At 37.1% G+C, this 3,867-nt stretch overlaps 1 protein-coding gene across 1 annotated transcript; it reads left to right on the top strand.

Annotated features, from left to right (window-relative positions):
* Window positions 1–1,290: 1,290 nt before the first annotated feature.
* LOC129245583 (homeotic protein distal-less-like) lies at window positions 1,291–3,160 on the top strand. The gene is made up of 3 exons (XM_054883843.1): window positions 1,291–1,432; window positions 1,769–1,873; window positions 2,943–3,160. Exons 1-3 carry the CDS (start codon window positions 1,330–1,332, stop codon window positions 3,158–3,160), a joined length of 426 nt encoding a protein of 141 aa, XP_054739818.1. The 5' UTR covers window positions 1,291–1,329.
* Window positions 3,161–3,867: the final 707 nt, after the last annotated feature.

Raw genomic sequence — 3,867 nt, 5'->3', positions numbered from 1 at the left:
TCCCTTATTATTCCTGTAAGTAGTTTGACTTTACAATTTCTGTAAACAGTGAGTTAAGTGCTGTTTCTGTAGGTTCTCTTTTACACTACGCCTGTTGCGAGATACTAAGCTGAGTGGGGCTAATATTAGTTTTAATATACTCTACTATGATTATTTGTAAAATTTTTGGTAAAAATGAGGATAGGCTAATTGGCCTGAAATCCTTCAATATTCTGTGTGAGCTTTTTGCTGCCTTTGGAATAAAGACAACTTTTACTTCTCTCCGTAAGGATGGAATGCATTTGAGCTTAAAAGTAGCTTTGAATATAACAGTTAACAACTCCACTATATAGCCGAGTGAGTTTTATATTTTCGTTAGTGTAATTTTAGTGGCCATATCATCAATGGCACAATTCGATTTATCTATTCGTTTTTCAATTGATATGCTAGGTGGCTCGTTGCTTGGAAAGTGTGGGCCCACTAGCAACTTTAATGCCTCTTCGCTCAAGGTAGTCCAACTCTTATCCTATTTTTGGAGATATCCGGAGGAATAATGGCTTTTTGTTGGGGCTTTACGAAGTCTAGATACTTCTGTGATTCCTTCGATTTCTCCACAGAACGTTCTCCAACCAGTATTATAAAACCATTTATACGAAACTCACAAAAGTTTAGGAAATTCAAACAAAAAAAAGTACATCAAACACTCCGACTTTTTATTCAGAATTTTTAGAAAAATTCTGGGTATGCAGTTTTATAGCCTTTTTAATATTAGCAACAAAGTGCAAATTTCAAGTGACTCAGAATTACCGTTGATTTTTGAATATTTGTTTTGCTAAGGTGTTAAGCATTTTGTTTCATATAAAAGGCGAGTGCTTTATATGGAAGCAAACTCTCAACATTATATGCAATATAAAGTCAACTCAATTCAACAACAGAAACAAAAAATAGCTAAAACATAGTAAACATGGCGCGCTGCGATTATTTTGGACACAGGTGTACAAGTATGTGCTGGGTATCTGGGCCATACAAGACTAGACTCACACATTTACGTGTGAGCATATCAGGTGTAAAATAAAACAATTTATATTTAATTATTTAGCGATTCTCACAATGAAGTTTAATTGCGGCTCATAGCAGTTAAATAAATGTTCGCTCTTATATTGGAGGTATTGTTTCAACTGCCACCTTTAACTGAAGATAAAATTTTAATATTTATTAAATTTCCTACAGCTTCATATATAACCATATTTTTTCCATGCTTTGCTAATTTTTACTTATTCCACTAAAATCTTGCTTTGTTTCTTTCAGGTGAAAATCTGGTTCCAGAATCGGCGTTCCAAGTACAAAAAAATGATGAAAGCAGCTCAAGCGCCTGGTACCGGCGGCGGTATGCCATTGGGCGGCGGCGGTCCAAATCCTGGTCAACATAGTCCAAATCAAAATATGCACAGTGGTGAGTACGAAAATCGCATAAGCGCATAATTCAATTAATAAAAGTTTTTTACACTTTCGTTTCTGTATTGAGGTATTTAAACGTGTAAATGGCAAAAGATGTAAGGCTTATTGCCATTTAGTTAATGGGAAATACTTTAATACAAAAGTGAAAGTGACTAATTTCACTTATGCCTACAAAAGTTTTGAGCTTGAAATTCATTGAAAAATTAACTAAATTTCCATAGTACATGCAATACATACATACATACATACATATTTACATATACGCAAAATATTCAACGATTCTATATAATTTTAACTGATTTATAAAAAGTCTATCTCATGTTCATTGCAGGCGGTAATAACGGCGGTGGCTCCAACAGCGGCTCACCATCACATTATCTACCTCCCGGACATAGTCCGACGCCATCAAGTACGCCTGTGTCCGAGTTATCACCTGGTAAGTAAACATTATTGAAGGGACAGCATATTTTGTGCTTTGAATATTGCAATGGAGACTGGTGGAAAAGTAGGGGCTGGGTGCAAAGTACTGTAGTAAACTGAAAATATAAGACGCAATGGCGTTTCCGTAGAATTTTTTTGCCGGTTAGCTAAGCTCTATACCCCGAAAATATTCACTCTCAAGCTTATCGAATAGATTTTTCTAAACTTGTGTACTCATTATTCCAAACTTTTTTGAGATGTGCACCTAATGGAAGCAGTAGAAGTGCTTCGGTCTCCCAATGTTGCGCCGTGACGTGTAAGTCCCAAAGAACTACTCGCCTAGTTGCTGATTGCCTGTTAAATATCTATTTGAAATAACTAAGCGAAATGTCAAGCGCTAGAGCAAAAGCTGATTGCAGGCAGATAGAGTAGCGCAGATTCATCGCAAAGCAGGTGCTACTTAATACGGCAATGATTTACATTATGCACTGGCCTTAAAAGTTGAGGCATGCACTCGCAGAAAGAAAAGAAAATTATATCTTCCACAAAAATCTTAGATATTGGCCTAAGTCGTAATCTAAAACAGCCGTCAGAGATAGCAAAGTAACACGGATTACCAGGGATCTCAATATTGCAATACCTCTTTAATAAAAGTACCGTTGATAGTTCTGTCGGATGATGGAGACGTTTTTGCATAAGTCTTGCCGAATTTGCTTTTTTGCTTTGATATAAGCCCAACATAATATAGTAAACATCAAAAGCTTCTTAATTATTTATCACTAAAATATGGCAAACCTCCGAGTGTATTTCTGCCCCATAAAAACCATTTGTGGCACAACATCAAAACGCACACCACAAACAGGAGGAAGAGCTCGTCCAAACACCTAAGAGAAGTGTACGCGCCAATTATTATATTATTATAATTTGTTTTTATTTTATAAGCCTACCCTAGTAAAGATTCAATACGCCTTCGAAACCTTAAAGTCTTTTTTCAATGACAGTCTTCAATTTCTGGAACATCTATTAATGAATACCTACAATTGCCTTGATTTAATTTTTCTTCTTCATCTCTTTCTACCTTACAGAATTCCCTCCAACGGGTCTTAGTCCGCCTACGCAAGCGCCATGGGACCAGAAACCGCATTGGATCGATCACAAACCACCGCAAATGACGCCGCAGCCACCTCATCCAGCGCCGCCACATCCGCAAACGCATCATCACAATCCGCCACCGCAAATGGGCGGCTACGTACCGCCACAGTACTGGTACCAGCCTGAGACGAATCCATCGTTACTAACGTAAGTTGAGACAGAAAATTATTTAGGGAACTAAATTTAAACATGAAAATAGCAAATAGAGAGTTATTTCTATGTTGTTCAATAAGGTTTGTGCTTCGATAAGAGAGGACAATGCTACAAGACTAAATTTTTTTTATTATGTTAGTACATTCTTCATATCAGTGAAGTTAATAGTAAGTGAAGTTTCATGTCAATCTCTCAATTCATTCTTTGCTTACAAGCTTTGAAGACGATCCACGTAAGGACGTCCAAAATAGCAACAACCCCAGAAATCGTAGAAAAAATACAGGATATCGTGTTGGAAATTCGTTGAGTAACTCAAAGAGATTTAGTAGATAATTTTAGTGTAAGCATTATTATGGCTGAAGTATTGGGTTTCAGAAAGCTGTGTGCACAATGGGTGCCGTATTCGCTCACAACGGAACAAAAACACATACGAATGCGACTTTCTCAGCATCAACTCAACATTTAGAGCGTTTTCGAAAGCATAAAATAGATTTTGTTTGTCGATTCATCACTACCGATGAACTTCGGGACTATCACCATAAACCTGAATCAAAACAAGAGGCTAAAGAGTAGTGTGAACCTGGTTCGCCGGCTCCGAAACGAGTTCGTGTCCAGAAATTGGACAAGAAGACGTTAGCATTAGTTTTTTGGGATGCGAACGGAATTCGTTTGTGGATTACTTGGAAACTGGTCAAAAAATAAAAT

The sequence above is a fragment of the Anastrepha obliqua genome, chromosome 4 (assembly GCF_027943255.1).
Source record: "Anastrepha obliqua isolate idAnaObli1 chromosome 4, idAnaObli1_1.0, whole genome shotgun sequence".
Classification (NCBI taxonomy): Eukaryota; Metazoa; Arthropoda; class Insecta; order Diptera; family Tephritidae; genus Anastrepha; species Anastrepha obliqua.
This window is presented reverse-complemented; position numbering and strand designations above follow the sequence as displayed.

Coding starts and splice junctions, on each gene's coding strand:
- LOC129245583 (XM_054883843.1), top strand. CDS start 1,330: ATGATGAAAGCAGCTCAAGCGCCTGGTACCGGCGGCGGTATGCCATTG. Junction 1,433..1,768: donor AAATCAAAATATGCACAGTG/GTGAGTACGAAA, acceptor TGTTCATTGCAG/GCGGTAATAACGGCGGTGGC. Junction 1,874..2,942: donor TGTGTCCGAGTTATCACCTG/GTAAGTAAACAT, acceptor TCTACCTTACAG/AATTCCCTCCAACGGGTCTT.